The following is a 23924-nucleotide window of genomic DNA, read 5'->3' on the forward strand; positions in this document are numbered from 1 at the left end:
GGCGGTGGGGGGGGGGGGGTCACGGCTTCCAAAGCGCTCCCCGGTGACACCGCGGGAGTAACGGATCACGGAGGGCGCACAACAGGCAGACTCGCTCGCGCGCGGCTCAAAGGTTCGCGTTCAAATATCGGTCGGGGGTCTCATCAGCGGAGCTTCAAACACCGCAGGCCCGGGCAGGTGGAGGGGGAGACTCGGGATGGAGGACGATGCCGTCCTTTGACGGTCACGGGACTCGGGGTTTCGTGTTCACGACTCCTTTGTCGCATCAAGTCACTGTTGCTTGCTTTCTTTCTTTTTGATCGAGTGTTTCGGGTATCATGCTCTGTTCCAAATCTTCTCGGTGCTATAGTCATTTGCGTGGCTTGTGTGTCTGTGCAACCAATTACAACCTCGCCAATAATCTCCCTCCACTAGCTCCTACCGACCCTCCTCCTCGACCATCTCTCACCTTCTTCTTCTCGTGCCAACGTACAAGCAGCTCCATCTGTCCATCTGTCCGTGTGGTGCGTGCGTGTGTATATACTATGGAGTAGAGGGCAGGCCATCCTACGAACGGGACGAATCTTCTTCTTTGTCGGCTCCAACCCCTCCACGCGTCCCAACGCCCTACGCACGCAACCTGGAAAGTTTTCACCTCGCCTCGTTTTCCACCCCCCCGCCCCCGCCCCCACCCAGGAGTTCATCTCGTTGCGAGTCTCGTCTCGAGGCAAGTCCACCGGACACACGAACCCCCCCCCCCCCCCCGAAAAAAAACTATAAATATTGAAGCGCTCTGTGTTGCGCAACGACGCTGACGCTTCCATCTGCTACGGCGACCGCGCGAGATGTCCCCCCCTCCCTCTCAGTCGTCGGAGGTGACATCGATGTCCTCTGAGCTCGGCTGCTTCGTGGCCATGCGCCACCGGTTCACGTGATGCGTGCCCTTCTTCTTCTGCTGCTCGTCGGGTCCCTCCTCCTCCAGCTTCTGCCGCTTGTGTTTCGTCCTCCTGTTTTGGAACCAGACTTTGACCTGCGAAGAGGCGTGGGGGAGGGGGGGGGGGTAACAAGTGAGAGAGAAAGAAAAAGCAAGGTTAAGGGCGGATGTCTCTGCATTGCGTGGGCCGCATAGTCAAGGGGTCGGGAACCAATGTAACAAAAATAGATTTTTTTCTCGAATTTGGTGAAAAAAATAACTGAATATTTAAAGAACCACAATGCCATGTGAAGACTAGACGGTGGGTCCTTAATAAATAACTGTCACCAAGCCGTCCTTGAAAAGCCGCATGAGGCTACGAAGGCACAGGTTTCCGGCTCCTGCCCATGCTAAACTGAACTTCCATAGTAAACTGGACTTCCATTGTAAACTGAACTTCCATAGTAAACTGGACTCCCATGGTAAACTGGACTTCCATAGTAAACTGAAGGGCCATTGCCCGTACCGTCGGGCTATTATATTCGTATGCTAGTGTTATTGAGGAATATGTTGAGTTTATTTTATGTCATTTGCAAGAGTGTCCAAGTGTAAAAAAATAAAAATCGCGACGAAGGTGAGATTCGAACTCACGCGTGCAGAGCACAATGGATTAGCAGTCCATCGCCTTAACCACTCGGCCACCTCGTCTCACACGCTCACACACGCAAGCTCATACAAAAAGAACCAGGATGAAAACTTGCACGCACATACATACAAACAGACCCCACCCCCCACACACACAGTCATACCAAAATATTGGGGCAAGTTCCATTCGCGAGCACCTATTAAGGCTGGAGCGGCACACGAGAGGCTGGGTGGCCAGCACCACGCCCGGCCGTCTTTGTCTCCCCAGTGGCGAAGTTTACACATCGCACCAGGTACTTATTTGAGGCCGAGTCGACCTAAGGGAGTCCCAGGACCGGTTCAGACAATCGTCACTGACGTTGGCCGTGAGCGGGAATCGAATTCGGGATGCGGGATTCGCAGTACAGCACGCTAACCACTGCGCCACCGCTCCCCATACAATACAACAACTGCCGCTCGCCACAAAGTGGTGGTGACGCAACCACTGCGCTTGTGCCAGGCTAGGTACACACACGGACACACAGTCGGAGGCACACAAACACGTATATGTTGAAATAAAAAAAAATCCGGTATTACGTGAATTTTATGATATGTCGCAGTTTACAACACGATGCGACGATTATTGCTTAAATTCGAACTTGACTATTCTATACAATGAGTCATTCTGAGACTCGTGGCTCGTATACGTATCGCCTGAGCGAGAGAGGCAGTTTTGTATCCACCCCTCGAGGCTTTGTTCGCCAAGTTTCAACGCTGCGCGGCTGCAAAGGGGGAGACCGGCACTCCCGCGGCGTCCTTGACACGTGCACTCCCACGTGGTTGAAACGAAAAGAAACAAATTGATGATTCGTTGACTGCATTACAGTTCGGTAAGTCCTCGCTTAACGCGGGTTCACACGACGCGTTCTCGCTATAACGCGGCCCTTCCGTGAGAGGACGATTTTCGCACGACGCAGAAAGCGCCCCCTTATAACGCGGAACGCGACCCGTTATAACGTGGAACGCGCCCCTTATAACGCGGTTTCCTGAGCGTTCGACACGATGCAGGTGGCGAGCACCTCATTTATTTATTCCGCCATCTGACTGTGTGTGTGTGCGTACTTCGTATCTCGCTGAACTTTATCGTTACATTGAGGGCCGTCTCCCCAATACCCCCCCCCACCACCACCAACGCCCTTTCACAGCCACAGGCGCCGTCCCCTGGCTCGCTGCCGTCTCCCGCGATAATGAGACCCGCAGGTAATTAAAAAAAAACCTCAAAGACCCTCGGCCCAATTAGCGGCATCCACGACGCAATTTTGTTTCAGCGTCTTGCTTACTGTAGTCGCAGCCGTCATCGTCGTCCTAGTGAGGTCATCCAATTCGCAGGAGTATTATCCAGAGGTGTGGACTCGAGTCATGTGACTTGGACTCGAGTCAGACTCGAGTCATGAATTTGATGACTTGCGACTCGACTTGGACTTGCATAACAATGACTTTGTCCCACCTCTGGTATTATCCAACCCGCGTCGTCCGGAGTTGTGTTATTTTAAAACAAAGTCGACGGATCGTGCGAACATTTTTTCGAGTCGTTGTAACATTTGCCGCTCGTTGAAGCGCCCCCAGTGGCCGCGGGGCTCGCGCGAGCCCATTGGCACAGCTTTAGACGACGACGACGACGAGTCGATAATAATAATAATTTGATCGATTCATTCTCACGAATAATGTCGGGGGCTCAATTTACGCTCGCGTATTGGACGAACGCCTCGTGAGCAGTGTCGGATTAAGCTAGTGCGGGGCCTGTAGCAGATGTTACAAAGGGGCCCTAAATAAAAACACGCAAAGATCCAAACATTAATTTTTAACTTGCATAGTAAAGTAATTGTATGTTTTCATTTGCTATACAGCCGGATAATACGACAAATCGCTAACCTTAAACACCCAGACGCTCATAAAAGTTGAAGGGCGGTATAGTACTATAGTAATAGAGCAAGTGCAGAATCACTGAACCGGAATTGTAAACGTGAAAGCATTTAGCGCGGGGCCCTTGAAAGTGCGGGTCCCGTAGCTACTACACGTGTAGCTACTACACGTGTAGCTACTACACGTGTAGCTGCTACACGTGTAGCTACTACACGTGTAGCTGCTACACGTGTAGCTGCTACACGTGTAGCTGCTACACGTGTTGTAGCTACTTGTGCTACTGGGATCATCCGGCACTGAACGGAACGCGTTTTTTAGAGAGCGTGCAGCGTGAGAGACGGAGCGGTAAAATCGGTAAATGTTGCTCGATGGTGGATTGCATCCCAGGATGGTGAGAGGAGGAGGAGGCGGCGGTGGAGGCCTTCATCCAGCATGGCTGATGATGATTGTAGTGATAATGACCATACACGTGTACATAAGATGCATTGCCATGCATTGTTATGCAATGATCCTTGGATCAATGTACATTGTGTAATTCGTTGTAATGCAATGGACCTTGGATTTGCCTACATGTGTAATGCATTGCGATGCATTGTAACACAATGAATCTTGGATGTATGTACGTGTGCATGAACCCAAGGTTAGTTGCATTGTAACAGTCGACAAGATCCGTTGGCAACCGCGCTAAGCATCGCAACGGCAGCAGCTACTCTCTTGCGATTTAACAAACGCGGGTTCTTAGCTCGTGCGAAGGAGTCAGCGAGTTGGCCTTCGGGGCCTGTGTTATTATTACCCGCACTTCGAGACACATAGGATAAAGAGAGAGAGAGACAGAGCAAGAGAAAAAAAAGGGAATTAAAACTTTTGCTGTTAAGACGCAAACAATCGCGACCGACAATGCCGCTGGATACGTCTTGCTCGCGCCGTCTGCACGAGCGACGCGTGACACGCGCGCAACGCCGAGTCTTATGACGCTAATCAACACTCGCGCGTGCTTTTATTCTATGACCCCCCCCCACCCCCCCAGACGCTACCCTTCCTCCCCCCAGCACAGACTTTTTGATTTATGCAGGAAGATAAGGAAGGGCGAACATGCTTTTAATTTTTTTTACTTACTCACTTGCTTTATTGTCCATAATATTCGACCACACGGTGTCTATTGATATTTGTGCTAAACGTAACACCACGTGTCATGTTTTTTTTTGGGGGGGGGGGGGTCGCGTAAGTCAACTGTGTGTCGTAAACCCTCCTCCAACCCCGACACGACGATTAATACAGTTGACAAAGTGAACAAACGTGGCCATCATAACATTGGTGGCGAACGTCCGCGCGTTAACTTTTGACAGTGCAGTGTTGGTCTATCATTGCCTGGGGGTGATCGACGTTGAACGGCCCCGGATAAAGCTTCAAATCCACCCAGCGCCTGCAGCGAAACTTGGAACAACACCCGGGTGCAAGGCGATATTGTTTCATTCATTGCGATGAAGAGCAACAGCGTCGCTTGGTAAGTGTGATCTCACTAACAACATCTGGCCAATCAGCATTGGTCGCTTAACAGGCCCGACTCTACTGATGAGACCCAACAAAGGCAAAACTGGGCGCAGAGTTTGCGAGCTCAAAACAAATGCTGCTGACCAATTAAGTAAAACATATGTGATCAAATCAAATATATGCTGAGATATAATGACACATATGCCATATTAATACGTGGAGTTGTTTTTTTTATAGACGATCGTGAATGATGTGGTTGATATATAACTAATAATGTTCTGGAGGGGCTAGAAAGCTGACACTTGCCACAAATATAAAGTACATATTTGGAATTAGAGAATGTTTGTAACTGATATTTTCGAACTTTCCCTTCTATCACTTACGGTGGGTGGATTAATGTCACTCATCGGGCAGGGTCAGGCAGCCTAAGCGTTCCACATTACTTCAACTCAAAGTGTTAAACACTTAGGCCGACATCAGATAACCAAGCAAATGAATTGGTGATGCTGCTGCTGCTGCGTTGGCAGTGTTGCGCAAGCACAATTAACAACAACAACAACAACTTAACACACTCGTCAACAAACTGTCTTGAAAATAAATGTTATTTACAATCGGCGACGTTTCAGACAATAACCCTTCCGAATAATCCAACAGGCAATGGCCTCCCTCTTCCTCACAGCATTAACAGGCAAATAGCCATTGCTCGAAACGTCGGTGATTTATTTTTATTTTACGACCACTGTTTTTGACGAGTGTGTTGAGATAAGCAAGCGAGGGTCGTTATCCAGTGGAGTGTGATGCTATAGCCGATAAAAAGTGGGCTATCGTGTTATACTCTGCGTACTGTGAAACGCGTACTGCGTCTTCTTTGTAAAGCTGATGCTCACCAATCTTCAACATCATTCGCAAAAATCATTATCTAGAGTGTATATATCGGCCACATCGCACACGCTAAAGACACGGATTTCACACCCCAAAACTACCTAGCAGTTTGGATTTAAAATACTGTCTATACAAAACATTTTCTGCTATGAATAAGGGCCATCGCCTGAAACGTCGAGTATTATATATCTCTTTTAGGGCAGTGCTATTGACGAATGTGTGAAAAATCACAAAATGCTTGATCGCACAGCAACGCGTCGATCGGAGGGATCGTGGCCGGTGGTCGAGACTAGCGATGGAGTTGCAGCCAAAGTAGGGAAGGACACGTGGGATGGGACTACGCCGCGGAGAGACGGAGCGACGGTTCCATTGATCGGCTGGAGGCATCGTTGCATCGCAGGGCCGTCAGGAATTGGATGGCACGACGATTTGGTGGGAGGGAGGCCTTCATCCAGCAGTGGATCGATCATAGCTGCTGCTGATGATCATCGCCCAGCGCTTATCGTATTTGGTTGCTAGAACAGTTTCACGTGATGAGCCACTTTGTTGAGCTATCATTTGTGGCCAGGTCACTTTTGAAAAAAAAAAACTAATAGCTTAGTGGGCCTTACCTGGTATAATAATAATAATAACAAACAAAAGTTGTTTAATCGCTGTAATTGTTTAATGCTGACGACGACAGCGCAAACAATGGAACTTGCGGTATAATCAACAGACGCAGGTCATTTAATGTAACGACGGCAGCGGTGAAGGGGGGTGGTGCTTAGTGGTTAATCCTGGCCGCAGTCGCCCTCTGCTCAGCTTACGATGGCCGGTAATTACGGGGCATCGGTGAGGCATGTCCCACGGCTGAGCGGCGATGCAATACAACGCAGTGGGGCGGTGATGGGAGGGCGGACAGAGCAGCGCTCGGGATAGGGCAGCGGCAGCGGCAGCAGCAGCAGCAGCATGGGGTGAGAGGAGGTGGCGACCCGGTGACTCAACGCGAATGAGAAAGAGAGAGAGCGAGAGCGCGCGCGCGTGTGTGTGCGCGTGTGTGTGTGCGCGCGTGTGCGTGTGTGTGCGTGCGTGTGTGTGCGTGCGCGTGTGCGTGTGTGCGTGTGCGTGCGCGTGCGTGCGTGCGCGTGTGCGTGTGTGCGTGTGTGTGTGTGCGTGCGCGTGTGTGTGCGCGTGTGTGTGCGCGTGTGTGCGTGCGTGTGTGTGCGTGTGTGCGTGTGTGTGTGTGCGCGCGCGTGTGCGTGTGTGTGTGTGCGCGTGTGTGCGCGTGCGTGTGTGTGCGCGTGTGTGTGCGTGTGCGTGTGTGTGCGTGCGCGTGTGCGTGTGTGCGTGTGCGTGCGCGTGCGTGCGTGTGTGTGCGTGTGTGCGTGTGTGTGTGTGCGTGTGCGTGCGTGCGCGCGCGCGCGTGTGTGTGGCCTCGTATAAGAAGTTGCAGAGTCGGAGAGCGGGGATGGGTTTCGGTGGGTCAGGGTTCACAGTGGCCGTGTTAGAGACACTGAGCCGTCGCCGCTGAGGAGCTGGGTTAGAAGCCAGGGTTCAGCCACCCACGCCCCCCTCTCTCCCGTGAATGGTGGGTACACGGGGGGTTCTCGCGTGAGAGCGAGCGGATGGGAATGGTCCTCAGTCCGGGCACCAAAATGAGTGCACGCAAAAATTGTCGCTAATAGCCTGGGATCTGCGCTCAACTTGGACAAATTCCAGCGCTGAGAATGAAACAACTTGCGACAGACGCGCGATGAACGCCGTTCGTCGGGCGCATCTAGAAATGCGCGCCCTGAGTGTGGGGAAATCTCGAGTCATTTGTCAATCCACTGCTGGACGAAGGCATGCCACGAGTCAGTGTTAATGGGGTGGAGGGGGGCGAGTGGGGGGAGGAGGAGGTCGGGGAGGGGGGGCAGGACCGGTGCAGTCACCGCTCTGCACTGAGACTGGAACTCAGCTTGTCGGGTTCGCAGCGGAGGCGCGCTAACCACTGGCACCGTCGCTCCTCCAGTCGGGGGCTGAAGGGGGTCTATTATGGGATTTCAGAGAGTCGTGTTTCTTTTTTTTCTTGCGACGTAATCGTCCGGGTGCCCTTCTCTGCCACAGAGTGGTACACAGCTCGCTTCGCGTCGTGACGCCGCGCCAGGTGAACGGAAGCTCCGTGTTGGACGGCAGCTCCGTGTTGATGCCCAAATGATTGGGCATATGATACAAATTGTGCTTTACGTACAGCGATCGGCACGCACCGAGTAAGAAGGGCTGCGCCTCTTGTTGTCACGAATTATGTCAAAGTGCGCAACATTATTTGTTCATGGGTGCTCGTGGAATATACGGTGGGTTTTGGAGTGCAGAGTGTAGCTATTGGAGCGGTGGGGCCGGTAGGTGAGCGCACTGCACGATGAACCTGGCGACCAACCCGCAATTTGACCTGTTTGGTGAAGTATGGTCCAGCAAGGCGTGGGGGTTGTGGATTGGCTAAGCGCGTCATCTGTGCAGTGTAACTATGGAGCACGTGGCCTCAGTGGTGGTACATACGCGCATCAATGGCGGCGCGTGCACGATGCGCCACGTGACACGTATACAGTCGTGTACACACGTGAAGGTCGTGCTGGGGGTGCACGCTGAGGTTAGTTGGGGGGGGGGGGGCGGCACGGTGGGACACGCGGGGGACACGGGGTCAACACGGGGGACACGTGGGAACATGGGGGGGGGGGACACGGGGTCAACACGGGGGACACGTGGGGGGGGCGGTCACGCGGGGACACTGGGCCACACCCAGGAGGAATAATGAAAGGGGACGGTGGTAACGAAGGCGCTTAAAAGGGGATAGGGGATTGGAGGAAACCCAAAGGGGGGGGGGGAGATCTATTTGGCGGGAAACAAGGAGAAGGAGGAGGGGTGGCTCAGAGGAACTTGTGGAAGGTTTCAGAAGGTGGGCAAGTGAGAGGGGATGGACACGGGGAGCGAGAGCGCGGAGCTCCGTGAGAAGAAAAGTCTCCGTGGAGAGAGCGCTTCGTACTGGGAGAGAGCGTTAGTGGGGAGCGGTAGTGTAGCGAAGCCGTCGACCCGAGTTCGATTCCAGCTCACGGTCAACGCCAGAGACGATCATCCGAACCGGTCCAGGGCCTCCCCTAGGTTGACTCAGGCTTAAATGAGTACCTGGTACGCTGTGTAAACATCGCCAATCGGTGAGACAAAGGTGGCCGGGCGTGGTGTTGGCCACCCACACCCTCGTGTGACCGTGCCGGCCTTTGTTGGTGCTACTCGCTAACAGCACTTGACTCAAAAGTCGGTTAAGGCTATACGGGGGATCTCTGTCATTGTTGGTTGAACCAGGACGACTCATGCGGACTCTCTTTCACGTGTATATATATATACAGATGGTATGGCACATTCCGCGTATACCCACGCACACGATGCATCCACGCGGTGCAACGGCGGAGCAGTGGTTCACGGACCGCGCTGTGAACCCACCAACCCAAGTTCATTCCCTGGCCACGGCTCACGCCGTGAGTTGCGAGTTGACATCCGAACCGGTCCCGGGGCCCACACTTCGCTTACTGACTCAGCGCGCTGTTGCACGGTCAAATCCCGCGACCAACTCGACTTGGGGAGGCCTTCATCCAGCAGTGGATGGACACAATGGTGTAAATGAGTGCCACCAATTGCTGCCCGTATATAAAACGAGCAGCCGGTTCTCCCCTTTGCTTCTCGGCTTTAACGTCAAACTCCACGCCGAGTTGGCTTAGTGGCACGTTCACAACGCAAGACTTAAGCATGATATCGTTTTTTTGGGGTTAGATCGCGTAAATATAAATGAGTCGTTAAACCCACCACCACCCGACACAACCAATTAGTAAGGGTTGTCACGTAAACAGAACGTGACAATTCGTTACTAGTACAGTACACCGCTTGTGTGTTGGAGAGTAAACCCACAACATTTACAATTAGAGTACGACGTTTCGCCAGTAATTGCAACTGGCATCATCAGGCAATAGCCAGATGCTGGATGTCGCCTGATGATGCTATATTTACCCGATCTAACACAAAAATAAACTCTATTGTGGATAATATTGGTCGCGAAAGCCTACGCGTCAGACAGACTTAAAGCCACATAAATGAAAGCAATCACTGCGGGTCTTGGGGACCCAAATTAAGAAAATCTTGGGCTTGTTCCAGAGTTGAAGCAGAAACTGGACTATATTTCCACCATAAAGCTTAACCGTGAACTATAATTATAAATTTACATCACTCGCCCACTTGCTAGTGTGTGGGTAATCACATCTGTAAATTGCTAGAAAAAGACAAAACAAGAGAACGATCGTGCAGGCAGGAAAACCACAGGGTTCAAACTGATTTGATTATTTTTGGCATCAGCTAATGGGCCCACAGTGTGGGAGTGATGACTCAACACACTGTATGTGGTTCCCAGAGGACGACTTTGCATCAGTGAGCGAGCAGTTTGTGACGATAATGTGCTGATGAGTCCTAATGAGAACAAAACTAGTCCCCGGTTGTCTATTACGACTGTTGTCAGTCGATTATACGTGTTCATCATTACGCGAATAGTGGACTAATACGAGAACACCACAATGCACTTATTCAGGAAATGCCGACGGGTTTTTCGATAATACACAGAGGCGGTGTGAGCCGTATTACTCACGTCTGCGTGTGTTGTTTTAAAGTCCGTGGGCGATTAGCCCTGGCGTACGATGTGCTTTCAATGTTTGATATCGTAAGCCTCGCTCACAACTATTACCCCCCAAACAAGCATGACACACCTGCGGCTCGTGTCGAGTGTAGCTATGGCCGCCCCTGTATCGTCGTTCTCACGCGCTTATCTTTGTTAACATCTCCCCACTGATAACCCTCTGACCTCTGACCAAATCATCGGGAATGCGCGCGACGCCGTGAGATCTCGGAGGCCAATCTGGTGTGAGCCACACCCTCCGGTGCGCCTTGCTGGCCTTCGGAGGCGCTCGCTAACAGCAACTCGCCCCAACAGTCTGTTCCCGAGGCTGTACGGGGGAGCATCTGCACTGTAGAGCATGTGTACATGTGTTCTCTTTGCGCCGTAGATCACTGCTCCTCTTCACTCATTTTGAGGGGGGTGGGAGGGGGACGGCACTGTCGCCGATGAGACATTGTCAGTGGGAGGGGTCGCCGCAAGGAGCCAAGGGGCGTTTTAACAAGTTGTGTATCGTCCGGAGGGCCGCATGTCAGGGGCAGTGCCGGATGATCCCAGCAGCACAAGTAGCTACTACGTATGTAGCTACTACTACATATGTAGTAGCTACTACATATGTCGTAGCTACTACATATGTCGTAGCTACTACATATGTAGTAGTAGTAGCTACTACATATGTAGTAGCTACTACATATGTAGTAGTAGCAACGGGCCCCGCACTTTCAAGGACCGAGCGCTAAACGCTTTCAAGCTATCAAATCCGGTTCAGTGTTTCTGTACTTGCTCTATTACTATAGTACTATACCGCCTTCAAGTTTTACGAACGGCTGGGTGTTAAAGGTGAGCGATTTGTCGTATCATCTGGCTGTATAGGAAATGAAAAAAATACAATTACTTTGCTATGCAAGTTAAAAATGTATGTGTTTTAATATTTAAGTGTGTGGTTTTTATTATTAATGGAGGGCCCCTTTAGAACATAACGCTACAGGCCCGCACTAGTTTCATCCGGTACTGGTACGCAGGGTTCGCACTCAAGGCCACCAGCGGCCGCGGGCCTTGCAACGAAGAACACCGCCCGAGAGATTGAACGTCGCGTCGCGCGATTAGGTGCACGCATTTTGTCTTCGCAAGAACCGGAATGAGACCAATGGATGAGGCCTTGGGTTGTTTTGGGATGCCGCGCGTGCCAATGCTGTGGGAGGACGAGTAGGCGAGTGGGCGGGATGGTGTGAGTAGGCAAGTGAGTGCGCTGGTGGATGACTGAGTGGATGTGTGAGTGATTGGGTTGAGGGTAGTTGATTAAGCGGGTCAGTAGATGAGCGAGCGAACGGGTATATGTGTGAGTAAGTGGATGCATGAGTGGATGGGTGGGTGGCAGGGTGAGTGAATGTATCGGTGGGTGAGTAAGTGAGCGGGTGTGTGTGTGAGTGAATGAGTGGATGGGTGGCAGGGTGAGTGAGCGGATCGGCGGGTGAGTTAGAGGGTGAGTAGATGAGTGAGTGAACGGGTGTTTGTGTGAGTTAATGAGTGTATGGGTGGGCGGCAGAGTGAGTGAGTGTAGAGGTGAGCGAATTGGAGTGCGAGCAGGTGAGTGGGGGAGTGAGTGGATGGGCGAGTGAGCTGGTAGGTGGTGGGTGAGTGATTGAGTGTGACGGTTCGTGAGTAATTGACCGAGTGGTTGAGTGAATTGGTGGTTGAGAGAATGGTTGAGAGAATGTTTGATTAAGCGTGTAAGAGAGCGAGCGATAGTGAGTGGGGTTGGGGGGACGCTAAAGGAGGGGGTTCGGGGCGGGGTTAGAGGGTGGCGAGGAGGAGGAGGTGGTCGCCGTAGAAGCGGTTAGATCCTTGGCAGCAACTGTCATCACACAACTCATGCTGGTGCGGCCCCGCGTAGCCTTGTATCTCTACAACAACAACAAAAAGATCCCCCGTATAGCCTTAACAGACTGTAGGGGCAAGTGCTGTTAGCGAGTACCTATGAAGGCCGGAACGGTAAACGAGGGGTGGGTGGCCAGCACCACGCCCGACCGCCTTTGTCTCCCCAGTGGCGATGTTTACACACCGCACCAGGCACTCATTTGAGTCCGAGTCGACCTAGGGGAGGCCCAGGACCGGTTCAGATAATCATCATTGGTGTTGGCCGTCAGCGGAAATCGAACCCGGGTCTCTCTATTTAAGGCCTCGACACAGAGACGTGGTTTCTATGTGTGCCTATGTACGTCTCTCTCTCTTTCTATGTATCTCTGTGAAATCTGTCTCTACTTATATGTCTGTCTATACGTCTCTGGTTCTGTGTTTTATCTCTCTCTCAAATTTAGCATTCTCAGGAAGAACGTGATCAACCAGGTAGGGTGTTAACTGTTATGTTATCCGACTCTATGTTGTATTACATTACATTTCTAAGTACACTAGATTTGTGTTTCTATTTCATTTATACCTGATGATGATTGCTTGTGTTGCAATCGAAACGTCGTATGCTAGTATTTAATTTATTATTTTCTCTTTATACGTCACTTTACCGAAAGAACCAAAGAGTAATTCCTGCAGTCACGAAAGCCCCAAATCAAGTAGAGGCGTAGCACTCACAACTTACTGTGGCGTGGCTCCGGCATGACATACACACGCGTGATTTTGTATCCAGCATGGACTTTCAATCTCACCTGACATGCTTTCAAGAAAATCCGTAACGTCACCACCCACCACTTGGTACGCCTAATATAGCCAATATAGTTCACTCTAGCTGTCAAACCAACGAGGCCGAAACTGAAATAGAGACGAAAAGCATACGCTCCGTCTTGGTCACAGCACTCTGCTCCATGCTTTATGACGATATGGAGTCCATTGCATTAAAACAATCTCTTTTGAAAATGTAACGTCCATTCTAGTTTACTAAAGATTAACTATACTGTACGTGCACTTACAGTGTGTTACGCAACAGATGCAGAAACGCAGAAGCAAATCATCCAGAGAGTGATGACCAATGCACAATCAACAATCCTCATCTTAATAATATCATCATGTCTCAGCATCATCATGCATCGGAATCATAATCATCGCAATCGCCATCGCCTTTGTTTCTGGATATTAAACATCATCATCTGGTTATCATCATCGTCATCTTCTTCTTTTGAAGGGGGTCACAGAGACACGAGCCCCTCCCGTTAGATCGCGACGACGCGGGGGCTCGCGCGAGCATCACCCCTCCTCGTGCCCGCCACAGCAGCGTCCCTAGGCGATGATGTCACGACTCGCAGGATACCACAGCCCCCCCCCGTCCCCCCCCATACAATCCCCCCAACCCCCAAGGCAGGTACTGCGTAAAATACGTGCAAATATAAACTATTTTTGTTATTCTAACAGGTCAGGCCCACTGAGATTTTGTTCAGAAGCCACCTGGCCACAAACGATAACTCAACGAAGTTGGGTTATCACGTGGAAATGTATTGAGGCCAAATTCTCTAAACGCATGTTTCTCAACGTGGAGGGGAAAACCGGAGGACCCGGAGGAAGAAAAAAAACCACGCGACCACGGGGAGAGAGACACGCAAACCCCAAATATACAGCAGCAGGCGTTCGGGTCGGAATCGAACCCACGACCTCCCGTGTACCGGACGAGGTAGTCAACATCACCCAGTCACCGTGGCGCCCATCACCCCCAGCCCCCACTTTACACCGCTCCCTGCCCCCATTTATTGGCCCCCGCAATCCCAACAACTCCTCTCCATTATCGCCATCTCCCCGTGAGTGAGCGATGCGTAGCGCCTTGATGCCAAGGGGTTTGTTACCACCATGAGCGCGACGGACGGTGAAAAACTGAAAGATTCAAGCGCCCCCCTCATCATAGCCACCCAGACGATTCGATTCTATAGATCGATTCGAAGTCGCGAATCGATTCCTCAAAGTTTCGTTTGTATTGTTTTGCGTTTTGTTTAATTCTCCCCCGGTATCGTTCTTAAAAGTTGTGTTCATCCCCTTCTCCGTGAGCGTAAACGTAATCGGAGCATGATCTGAAACAAACTTCAACTTCGCGCTATTAATATCACAATGTTGGGCCCCTTTATGTTTTCCACGACTGATTAATTTATTTTTATAATTTCGGACATATATGAGTGTCTTTCGTAAAGCGAGTGCGATCACATTGAGATCGCGACTCTTTCATCGGGGGATAGGTTGCTGTGCTTCCTGCCCACCTCCGATTAGCACGGCTGGCTACGTACGGTGCGAAAGAAGTTCAACGTACACACCCCCCACGGATTTACATTACTAAGACGGATTCATTGCTCAGCCAGAGTCGTCGCCTATACACGGGAGTGTCTTATCCGCGTCAAGTCAGGGACTCGTCTCTCCCGTTCACTGGAAGACCGAGAGGAGGAGGCACGTGACGATTAGCTTGCAGCCAGAGCAAGGTGCATACTGGATGTGGTGTGCCGGGTATGGGATATTCATTTCCTGGTAGCACACCTTGACAGAGCTGGCTATGATTAAGCTCCCCCCCCCACTCCCACCACCGGCGTGAGATTATATCTAATTTAGTTTTTTACTTTTTGACCACATTTAGCATGTTGGAGCCAAATCGTTCACGCGATGTCTCCTTTGCACGCCTTTCACTCTCTGTGCTGTAAATGCTCGACTGGCTTTAGCAATGCCAAGACACTTGTACAACGGGGTAATTACAGGCTTAGCCACCACATCGCTTAAGAAGAGAGGGGGGAGTCAATGTTTGGTTTGCATGCGTGGAGATGTCTTTACACGGCAATGGAGAGATCATGGCTGATGACGACGATGATGACAAGTGAGACTTGGGTAAATATACATTTTTTTATTTACAGTTTCACAACAAGTCGCCTACTTATTGGTTCTTTCGGTAAAGTAAAGTCACGTAGAAGGGAAGTAATAAAATAATACAAATAAAACATAATAATATAATTCTCACGACGTTTCGGCCACAACGCAAGCAGCCGTCCTCTTCACCTGAGGACGGCTGCCTGCGTTGTGGCCGAAACGTCGTGAGAATTATTTTATTATGTTTTATTTTTATTATTTTATTACTTCTCTTCTACGTGACTTTACCGAAAGAACCAAGAAGATGAATCCCTGCAGTCACGAAAGCTTTAAATCGAAATTTAAGTCGCCTACTTCCACGGAAACGTGTGAATTCGGATCGGCGATGCTAAGTCTCAGCGAGGTTGAAGCTCGCGACGCCCTCCGCACCATCAACACCGACTTCGTAACCAGCACAGGCGGCCGCGAGACGCGCAGAGGCCACGCGTCGGCTTCCCCGGACGCATCCATTTACGCGTCGCGAGGAACGACTTCGCGCTCGTGCCCGCCACGCACCAGAGATCGCAACCGGGTACCCGTTTGCGACCCTGGTGCGGCCGGGTACGGGTACGGGTAGACTGTGAATCACTGGTGAGTAACTGTTTGTCACTCATTTCTCAACGTCTTGTCTCTTCTCACAATTCAAGTTCCTAGAATCAACCCACCCGCGCCTACAACGTGGCTTCGTCCCAGAGGTCGCAATCGGGTACCCGATACCCGTACCGGTACGGCCGGGTATGGGTACCCGTTTTCGACCCTGGTGCGGCCGGGTACGGGTAAGGAATCAAACCCCGTTTGCGACCTCTGCCACGCACGCGCGCGCTAACAAACACTCGTGGCGGTGCCCAGTGCGCGTGCACGGCCCTTAGTCAGTCCACTGCTGGATGAATGATCTCCCTATGGCCGTGTCGGTCATGGGAGGGAGGTGTATGGAGTGGCGAGTTTGTTTGACTTCAACCGCGCTGGTCAGTGAGTTTCAAGTTTAATTGGTTGAACCAGTGGATAACTCAGGAGACCAGGATGCGTCTCATGTGCAATCCGGGGCATGAGTCCACAAATAGAGGGCAATGGATGGTATAGATATACTGAACGCTATTATGGCTCTATAAACTGTGCTGTAATCCCAATCGAGCAATTCTCGCCGACACACAATGGCCTGCTTGCTCCTGCGAATGACGTCGGGAAGATCTTTAACGTTGTCTGCGAAGCAGACCGCTTGCCGTACGCGCAGTAGCACCATTACGGCGATCACACGGGCAAGTATTAATCGGGGTGGCCGTTTGGTTTCGAACCCCTGCAACTGACGGCGAACGCGAGGCCACGCCCCACACTCGCGCGCCCATACGGCCGGTGGCGGGTTGGTGAAGACGGGGAGCATGTATGTGGGCACGGGAGCGTCGAGGTGCTGCAACAATGGACATCGTATCCACATCGGCGAGTGGGAAGAAGAAGTGCGGAGTGTCCCGGGTGAGCGTGGCTTGAGCGCGGGTTTGTTGCACGTCTGCAGCGTCATTCAGAATCGAGCGGCTGCTCACGAGTTCTCGTTTCCCAGAGGCTCCGGTGCAAGGCACCGCCTTGTGCCCTCGGACGCAGGCGCGCCGTGTGGTTATTATTAAAATGATAATTAACAAAACAATGCAGCGCATTATTGCCTTTGAAATATAATATTGGCCGTAGGGACCTCTCTCTCTCTCACACATACACAAACAAAACAAAGATCCCCCGTGTAGCCTTAACAAACTGTTGGGGCAAGTGCTGTTAGCGAGCACCAATGAAGGTCGGCACGGCACCACGCCAGGCCGCCTTTGTCTCCCTAGTGGTGATGTTTACACACCGCACCAGGTACTCATTTGAAGCTGAGTCGACCCAGTGGAGGCCCAGGACCGGTTCAAATTATCGTCACCGGTGTTGGCCGTGAGCGAGAATCGAACTCGGGTGGCCGGGTTCGTAGCAGCAGCAGCAGCGCGCTCACCGCTACACCACCGCTGCCCACCTACACTCACACATGCACGCACGCCCACGCACCCTCCCCTGTCTGCAAGCTTGTGCCTCTCACACTCCTCTCTCTGTCTCTCCGTGTATCTCTCTCACACAAACAATCCTTCTATCTGTGTCTCCGTCACACGCACGCGCACAGGCTTTTCCTCCTCTCCGTGTCTCTCTCTCTCTCTTTCCATTAGCGACGCGCTTTGTTGAGAAGCCTCGCCTACCCCTCTGGCATGCATCGTCCGCAAGGCCGATCAGTGAATTGATGTCTATTAACCCCTTAATTGCCAGGGACAGAGCCCTATTCAGGGGAAGTTTGTCAATCGCAGCGGAGCAGGGCGGAGGAGTATGAGGAGGAGGTTGCGGAGGAGGGAGAGAGAGAGAGAGACAGAGGCTGGCTGGAGGAGTGGAGATGGAGGGAGAGTGGAGAGAGTGGTGGTGGTGGTGTTGTGAGTGCGAGTGGTTGGGAGGGTGAGCAATTGTTCAGCTCCCAGGTTAAATCTCCCGCGGTTAATCTCCCTGGGTCCAATGGTCAAAGCTTGGGGGGGGGGGGGGGTTAAATGCTTAGGGGCCATCCATTGAGTAGATACGCATAAAATATGTCAAATCCTGACCCCTCCCCCCCTCCCTGTACACGCGTACTTTTTACACCCCCCCCCCACCTGCGTGCGTACGCCTGACGCACCCCCCCCCCCCCGAATCCTATAGAACGGCCGATATTTAATCCACGCAGAAATGATCAAGGATTAACAATATTAACGTGTTTACACAAACAGATAGTCCACCGCCGGACTATCTAACTCACTTGAAGGCCGATGTAGACAAATTATTATCAAGGCTTCACCACCCCCCCCCCCCGTTTCCTATGCGTACGTACATTGTCAGTAGACCCCCCCCATACGCAAACGTACGTATTTGGGTTAACCACCCCCCCCGTACGTCCTAAATCGATGTCCCCTTACTCGCATCCCCTGGCCGGGGACCCCGCGTGGAGCTCGCGAGAGGCGCTGGGTCCCGGCTCCCACCCCTCCTTCACAACCCCCAGCCACACCCGCACTCACTCAACAAACACACACAAAGATCCCCCGTATAGCCTTCACAGACTGTAGGGGCAAGTGCCGTTAAGGAGCACCCATGAAGGTCGGCACGGCACACGAGGGGGTAGGTGGCCAGCACGCCCGGCCGCCTTTGTCTCCCTAGTGGTGAGGCCGAGTCGATCTAGGGGAGGCCCAGGACCGGATCAGATGACCGCTTCACTACCCCACACATACGCAACCATGCCCGACTCACACAAAGCCACACACACAGACACACAGACACGGTTCCCAACACCCACCACCCCCTTTCACATCTCGGTCTGGCTAATCCGCCCACAGCTCTCGCTCGCTCGCCAGATTCCATGCCATTATATCCATGCCATTATATCCATACCATTATATCATAATTGGCCAATATGGTCTGGATTCCCGTTCGTCTCTAATTGCCGATTTCACAATTAGTGGGGCGTTTATTTCAACATAAAAGCCTTCTCTTTAAACTAGACACGTATATATACACACACACAGCCTAGCCTATGAGTTGCGCTCATTGCGTTGAACGGGCGTCCCATATTCCGTATGGAGTGCTCTTGGCGATAATATAACATGCGGTAAGCTATCATCAGCATTTGTTTAACAGGCCTGCCCCTGCTGATGACATCCAATAATGACGCAGCTTGTCCAGAGTTTGCTAGCTGAAACATATGCTGCGTGATAATATTTGTCCTTACAAGCCAATAAGCCGATGGGTGAGCAATGTGTGTTCTTGTGCACACGTGGATGCTGTAAACTCTCTTAAACGGTAGTTTCAATGTATGTCGAACTTTTCCTGTAGCGCCGTACGTAGCCAACCATGCTAATCGGAGTAACGAGTTCTCAATCGAGATGATTTAAAAGTGACACAGCCCCAGTGGCTTCCTCACATCGGAAGGAAGAGAGCGTTCCAGACGGCCGCAGAAGCGCATCTGAAAGCGCGAGCGATGCGGCCGATCCGTCAATCAAAGCCGTGTACACCAACACCCGCCGTTGTGACATCGCGTGATGTGCGGGGCGTTACGGGAGGACGGATCCGAGGGTCTCTCCCAAATGTTGCTGTCCAAAAGAATCCCCTTGCGCTTGTATGATCACTCCGACATTGCATGTGTGTGTGCGTGTGTGTGCGTGTGTGTGCGTGTGGTGAATGCGGGTTGCGTGTACACGTGTTTCACGAACAGCATACATCCCACTGTCAGCCTCGTCTATGCAGTCTATATGTACTGTGCAGTATACAGACTGTCGGGACAAGTGCAGTGTATATGGCACGGTTACAAGTACACTCGGCCGCCTTTGTCTCCCAAGTGCCGCCGGCAACACTGGGCCCGAGGTATTGATTCTGGGGCGTAGTCGACCTCAGGGGGAGCCAGCATCGGTTCAGCTACCACTCAAGTACGCGTCTCCGCGTGTGCGATGAGAGACAGTGTGTGTATGTGAGTGGGTGTGAGTGTGTGTGTGAGGGTGTGTGTGAGTGTGTGTGAGTGTGTGTGAGTATGTGTGTGTGTGAGTGTATGTGTGTGAGTGTGTGTATGTGTGTGTGAGTGTGTGAGTGTGTGTGTGTGAGTATGTGTGTGAGTGTGTGAGTGTGTGTGTGTGAGTGTGTGTGAGTGTATGTGTGAGAGTGTGTGTGAGTGTGTGTGTGTGGGCGCTAGCGGTTGCAGTGATTACTGCGATGCTCCAATAACCCATCAGTAGCGAGCGGTGTCATAAAAACCGGCACCGGGCATCACCAAAGTCCGCTTAGGTGCGGTGCATACAAAGACGGCCACGCGTTGTTGCGACATCCATAGCGCTCCGTCGTGCGCCGTGTCGGCCTATCAACGTCGCGTCTGCTCACGGCACTTTCCCCAACACTCCAAGCCGGGGGCCCTACAACTGCATTGGGTGACTCGTGATGAGTAGATGGCTCCAGGCGGAGGAGGAGGCGTCGGCGTTGGGACCCGCAGCTGCAGCGAGTCGGGGGCGAGATAAAGACCCCCCCCCTACACCCCGCCACTGAAGAGTCGGTACTCGGATCAGCCCCGGGGGGTGAACCGCCGCTCACTCGCGACCTTGCGCGGCCTCGTCACGCCGCCTGCTCGCGTTGTGTCCCTACGCTCTATACTCTTAGTTATTTCGGTAAAGTCACGTAGGGAAAAAATGAAATTAATCAAAATAAAACAATAAAATCACGACGTTTCGGAGGCAACACAAGCTTCCGTCTACAGGTGAAACCGTCACAGCAATTATTAATTTGAATTAAAATTTTTAACCTACGTGACTTTACCGAAAGAACTAAGAGTATGAATCCTTGCAGTCACGAAAGCTTCAAATCTAGAATCCCTACGCTCTCTTCCCTGTCGTGCGCTGGAGACCGATTTTAACACGGAATGGCTTTTTTTTTTATTCCGAATTGTAAAATTGCGAGAGAATAACCGCGCCGAGGACGATTGAGGAGGGAGGGAGGGGGGGGGGCTTTCATCCAGCAGTGGAGTGATCATGCCGGACGGTGAATACGCGGGTAAACGATGTCGCAATGCTACGGATATTTACGGAGCGCAAAAGTAACAAAAAAACGAGCGTGGAAAACCTGGCTGAGAATTCGTTTCATTTGAGTCGTACAATAAAATAACAGCAAATCACCGCGGTGTGTTTGAGCGGCGACGCAGCGGTGAGCGCACTGCGTCCCAAACTCAGCCCTCTCGGTTCAATTCCAGGCCACGGCCAATTTCGCTCGGTGGTGAGCGATATCCGAACCAGTCGTCAACACGCGCTGACCAGCGTGGTGAAGTATGGTCAGAACAACCCCGTGTCTGACGCGGCGTGGGGGAGGCCTTCATCCAGCAGTGGAATAACACATATACCTTTAATTAGTATTAACATTATGCTGACTAATTTTAAATTTGTTCGTGGAACAGACAGAAATCTTCACAAATGTTCTCAATTAGCGCCGACCTCCCCCTCCCACTAAAATCCTTCATGCCGCTATAAATTGAAGCTGCCGTTGTCATTTAATTAATCCCAGCGCTCGTGTCTCTGTGATTAAACGGTGCAAACTCGCAGAGCCGAGCTCGGCAAGAAGCGCAAAGAAATCCGAGTGGTAACCTCCGATCGACGGTCCTGCGATGAGTGGTCCGCACTTGATGATTTTATCCATGATCGATATTCCTGTGACGAGTCGTACACAGTTGAGTTGATGCATGATCGACAGTCCTGTGATGAGTCGAACACCGTTGATGAGTTTATCCATGATCGATATTCCTGTGACGAGTCGTACACAGTTGATGAGTTGATGCATGATCGACAGTCCTGTGATGAGTCGTACACAGTTGATGAGCCGTACACAGTGCACAATTGCTCCAAGTGCTGCAGGTATTGGGTACATTATGCGTACCAGCAAGCATGCTATTCTGCGTATATATGCGTTCAGTTTGTAATTGTATTACTGGATTCAAGTACCGGTGTGTGTGTATATATATACTAACGCGAGTATATATGCGCGTGCATTTATGTGAGTACTGTCGTACTGCATACGTGTCTGTGTGAGTACATTTGTACTCGTATGCCTGCTTAACACTGCTCGATGAGTACCCTAGGCTGATGACGGACGTTATTGTATACTGCAGCAGCAACAGCAACTCGTTACGGGAGAGGGCAAGCGATTGTCAAGAGTTGCAGAGCGCTAAAGCCTCTATTTGATCGAGCAAAGACGGCCACTGCACCGCGCGCTTTCAGATGCGCTTCTGCGGCCGTCTGGAACGGTCTCCCTCCCGACATTAGGACGCACACTGGAGTTACGCACTTTTAAATCTAAAAATAACTCTCTGCTTGTTGAATTTAGTTTGTTGTCCTTCCCCCGCACCTCTGATTTGTACAGTTGGCTCCGCACGGTGTGAAATAAGTTCAACATGCACAACAACATCCATTTCCAAATACGAACCACAAGTTTCTTCCTGATGGAGAGCATCTGTCGCCAATGTGGAGGGGCAGAGGTGGGTGATGAAAAAACAAATATTTGTATTTATTGATCCATCCAGGAGAGCCACGCTGAGTCGGATGACTCTTTTGCAGGAGGGTCCTGCATTGAGTTTTTATTTTTTAAGTGTTTTTTTTTTCTAGATTTGAAGCTTTCGTGACTGCAATGATTCATATTCTTAGGTTTTTTCGGTAAAGTCACGTAGGTAAAAACATTAAAAAGTAAAATAAAATTAAAAATAAAAATCACGACGTTTCGGAGGCAACACAAGCTTCCGTCTTCAGGTGGTACCGTCACAGCCACGACAGCTGTCGTGGCTGTGACGGGGGGGGGTATAGACTCGAGCGAGCGAACAGACCCGGGGTCACTGTCAAAAAAGAGCTTCATAGCTCATCGGATTCCTCCAGTATAAAGACATGTTCCGATTCTGAATTGTACGTACGGCGAAGATAAAGCCACATTCCCCGTGTAGCCTTAACGCAGACTGCAGGAACAAGTGCTGCGCGCGAGGAATACCTCTGGGCAATTTTATTATTTTATTTCTATTATTACTTTTATTAATTCTAATTTCATTTTTTACCTACGTGACTTTACCGAAAAAACCTAAGAGTATGAATCCTTGCGGTCACGAAAGCTTCAAATCTAGAACCTCTGAGCAAGGCCGGCACGACACACACGAGGGGGTGGGTGGCCATCAGTGGCGACGTGAACACATCGCACCGGGCGCTCATTGGAGGTTGCGTCGACCGAGGCGAGGCCCGGGATAAGTTCAGATCATCGTCACATGTGCACACACCTATGCATTTTACATACGTACATACGAACATAACGTACGTATGTTGAACTTTTTTTTCGTAAAGTACGTAGTCAAACGTGCTCATACAAATTTCGTCTCCCCCCCCAATCCACGGCCGACGGAGGCGTGGGGGAGGTGCTCGCCCAGCAGTGCACTGACTGACGAAAGAGGCAGTTGGTGTCCACATTGTGAAATGCATCACCCACTCGAGCTGCGCGCGGCCGGGTACAACAGGGCAGTGAGTAGGGCACACGTGGTCATTGCTTTGGCTGCCCGAGCTATGGATTTCTAAAGTTAGCGTATTCGCGATTGCCTGCACTGTGTGTGTGATGCGCTCACTCGATGTTACTGAGAAGAAGAAGAAAAAAAACACGACTCTCCATGCTTAGGACTAAATGGATTTTCCGTCAGTGCTGTGCTGTGTGTGTGCGCGCCTGTGGGGAGCGGTGGTGCAGCGGTTAGTGCTACGCTGCGCTGCGAACCCGGCGAACCGAGTTCGATTCCCGCTCACGGCCAACACCGGTGACGATTACCTGAAGGCGTTCCTGGGCCTCCCATAGGTCGACTCAGCCTCAAATGAATACCTTGTGCGGCGTGTAAACATCGCCACTAGGGAGACAAAGGCGGCCGGGCGTAGTGCTGGCCACCCACCCCCTCGTGTGCTGTGGCGGCCTTAATAGGTGCTCGCTAACAACACTTGCCCCAACAGCCTGTTAAGGCTATACAGGGGATCTTTGTGTTCGTGAGTGCGTTAAGTTGACGAAGTGAATTACAATAACCCCCCTGAATAACGCGACCAAGAACATGCTCTCTCTACC

The 23924-nt window shown here is 51.4% G+C and overlaps 1 protein-coding gene and 1 non-coding gene across 2 annotated transcripts in view; both read right to left on the bottom strand.

Moving 5' to 3' along the window:
* Positions 1–802: 802 nt before the first annotated feature.
* LOC144934954 (homeobox protein EMX1-like) overlaps positions 803–23924 on the bottom strand; it is a 52154-nt gene continuing 29032 nt past the window's right edge. The window contains exon 3 of the mRNA XM_078861214.1: positions 803–1009. Coding sequence (XP_078717340.1) covers positions 842–1009 — 168 coding nt within the window. The 3' untranslated portion in view covers positions 803–841. The remainder of the gene's footprint in view (positions 1010–23924) is intronic.
* Positions 1519–1600, bottom strand: TRNAS-GCU (transfer RNA serine (anticodon GCU)). The gene has a single exon. It is a non-coding gene; the product is annotated as a tRNA-Ser (tRNA).

The sequence above is a fragment of the Lampetra fluviatilis genome, chromosome 12 (genome assembly GCF_964198595.1).
Source record: "Lampetra fluviatilis chromosome 12, kcLamFluv1.1, whole genome shotgun sequence".
NCBI classification, from domain to species: Eukaryota; Metazoa; Chordata; class Hyperoartia; order Petromyzontiformes; family Petromyzontidae; genus Lampetra; species Lampetra fluviatilis.